This window comes from Hipposideros armiger, unplaced genomic scaffold (assembly GCF_001890085.2).
Source record: "Hipposideros armiger isolate ML-2016 unplaced genomic scaffold, ASM189008v1 scaffold_635, whole genome shotgun sequence".
Classification (NCBI taxonomy): Eukaryota; Metazoa; Chordata; class Mammalia; order Chiroptera; family Hipposideridae; genus Hipposideros; species Hipposideros armiger.
In genome coordinates, this window is record NW_017731985.1 from 580,570 (window position 1) to 583,610 (window position 3,041).

Consider the following 3,041-nt stretch of genomic DNA (forward strand, 5'->3'; position numbering starts at 1 on the left):
AAGAAATGATCAGAGTCTGGGTAATAACTCCTGAAGGTAGAACAAAGGTAATTTGCTGATGGCTTGGGCATGAGGTGTATGAAAAAAATTAAGGATAATTCCAAAGTTTTTCATCTGAGCCACTAGAATTATGAAAATGCAATTATCTGAGATAGGGAAGGTTTTGGACGGAACAGATCTGAGGTGGAAAATCAGGGGTTCAGTGTTGGACATGTTGATTTAGAAATAAATGTCTATTATAGACATCCAAGTGGAAATGTTGAGTAGAGTTTGATATAAGAATACAGTGTTTGGGAGAGGGGTAAGGCTGGAGATGCAAGTTTGGGAATCATCCTTGACCTTTTATGTATATCCTTTGACTTTTTTCGACTATAGATGATACTTAAAATGATGAAACTAAATTAAATCACTTTGGGAATAAAGAAAATGTGATCAAGAACTGAGCCCAGGATCATTTAATCCCAGGATCATTTCAATTTTAAAAGATGGGGAACCAGAGGAACCAGCAACGGAGACAGAAGTAGTGACCAGTAAGGTAGGAAGAAAACTAGAGTGTGGGGTTCCTGCAAACCAATTAAAGCAAATCAAGGAGGAAGGAGAGATGAACTACTGGGTAGTCAGGAAAGTCATGACGCATTTTTGAAATAAAAAACAGAGAAAAAATATATCATGAATTTCCAACAACCCAATATATAAAATGCTTCTGATACATTAAGTGAAGACTATTGAGAGCAACACCACAGAAGTGGAAACGAAGAAGGGAATGTAGTATTAACAGCAAAATATATACCTTCCCACCTGAATCCTTTCTATCTATATCATACTTTCAAATCCTAAGGCGACCTGGTGAAATTGCCCTGGGAGATGATTGAACAGGTGAATCCAAGACCTTTTGATCTACTCTGTGCCGAACAATTTGCTAAATGCTGGAGACATAAACATGAATTATACACAGTATTTACCTTCAAAATAACCTAATTCTGATCTAAGAAATGTATAAAATAGGACTTTCAACCTTTTCTGAAGCAGCAACCCAACATAGTTTTAAGGAAAGAAAAAAGGAATTTTTTAAGTTAATATTAATGACAAAGAACTACAAGTGATGAATTCCAACTTTTTCTCCAAAACAAAAACAAAAACAAAAACAAACAAAAAAATTAAAACCAGTTTTTTTCTGGTTAGAAAAGTACTTGCTGTTTAAAAGCCTATGTATAGGTGTGTCTAAATATGTAGCCAGAAAAATAAGCAACCTAGAACTAAAATGCCCTGAAGTGACATCTCCAGATGTTAACTGTAATGAGTTTAATTAATGTGTATTTTTCTTCCATGCATATATTAATACTCTAGGGCATATTTGCTCTAATACATAATTTAAGTGTTAATTTTCTAATGTTTACCAACAAGTCTTCTAAACTCTTCCTTTTTTATTGTGTGATTATTTTATTGGTTCAACAGCTGTATGTATGGAAATTTCAAAAAATATATATAGAAATATTCTTCTTAATCAGTTTGGCCAATTAGAGTTCTAAGAAAAATATGTCTTCTGCTTAAAATAAAATTATGCAAGCACTAACCTCTCAAAAAACAAAGCAAAAAAACACTTATATGTAAAACTAAAAGCATATTAATCAGAATATTTTTATGTTAATTATGGTTATCCTCAGGAGTGAAGTCATTTTTATTTTTCTGTTATGTTCTATATTTTTCAAATTAAAAAATAACTATAGCATTTGTATGCATTTAAATAAATACACATTATTTTATATTTAGTACATTAATGCTTTACATTAATTTATGTTAACAAAAATAAACTCACTTGGGCATAAATGCTCCGTTGGCTAAGGATGGTTCATCGTCATCCAGCCCATCAAAGAGATTTGACTTGGCTGTGCCTGTTGTTTGTAAAGCCTTTGGTCGAACTCTAGTGGCAGGGCGAGGTGTCAGTTTATAATGAGTAGGTGTAGTGAGAGCCTTCTGGGCTGCTGGATTTGTTGGTTTCAATCTCTGAAAAACAAAAGCATCAAGGAAAGTTCTAGTTTAATTTAAATGTATGGTTTTGGCCTTAAAAAATCAGAAGATCAGAGTGCAAACCTCATCTCTGCCACTGGCCCACTAGATAGATACCTCTAGAAGTCTTTGCTTCCAAAAAACAAGGATGTCAACACACCAGATGTTGTGTGTGTGAATGTTAATGTAACTGTATTTCTCTGTAATTGATTTTCGCTCATCTCTCCAGCCCCCATTTCAACTGTTAATCTGACTTGTTTTAAAATGTAATTAAGATACTGCATTTGAAGTGCTTTGTAAATTAAAATATACTAACATGTAATTAATATACCTTGTGCATTTCTCTTTATCTTACAAGAGAACAGCTTATATTAGTTTCGTTTTCTAAAACGATGACAATATTTATATTCATTTTAAGAAAAAATATTTTAAAATTCTAAGCCAAATTATTATTCAATTAAACCAAAAATTTTATGCTTCAAGAAAAACTGAGACATAGCTATAAATCAATGTTCAACTTCTATGTAATCCAAATCACTCTGAAAAAACAGACTGATATTAGCTTACATTTATCCTTCATTTAGTAAACATTGGTAATTACCATGAACCAAACACTAAGCACTAATAACAAAAATAAAGTTGCTTTCCCTGATTTTTGAGGATATTACAAGTTAGTGGAGGAGACACACAACTAAATTGATTAAGACTCCAGGTTGATTTTGATGGCACCTTTACTATGTTTCTACAGCTTTTTAGGATATTATACATTTGTGTTCTTAAACAGTATAGACTGGATTTTATAACCACTTGAAACAATAACATCTAACATATGAAACCTGTCACAATTTATTCTTGTCTTCACAATGCAGACTGTTTATACTTTAGCAACAATGAATATTCCCAGATCTTTTTGTGATCTTTCCAAATTCTGTGCCTTTGACAGCGGTTCTCAACCTTCCTAATGCCGCGACCCCTTAATACAGTTCCTCATGTTGTGGTGACCCCCAACCATAAAATTATTTTCATTGCTACTC

The 3,041-nt window shown here is 32.7% G+C and overlaps 1 protein-coding gene across 4 annotated transcripts in view; it reads right to left on the reverse strand.

Moving 5' to 3' along the window:
• The window catches only part of NUP98 (nucleoporin 98 and 96 precursor), a 104,063-nt gene that overhangs the window by 55,009 nt on the left and 46,013 nt on the right, over nt 1-3,041 (reverse strand). For all 4 annotated transcript variants that reach the window (XM_019625617.1, XM_019625616.1, XM_019625618.1 and 1 more), the window contains one exon: nt 1,817-2,004. In XM_019625617.1, the coding sequence (XP_019481162.1) occupies nt 1,817-2,004 (188 nt within the window). The remainder of the gene's footprint in view (nt 1-1,816; nt 2,005-3,041) is intronic.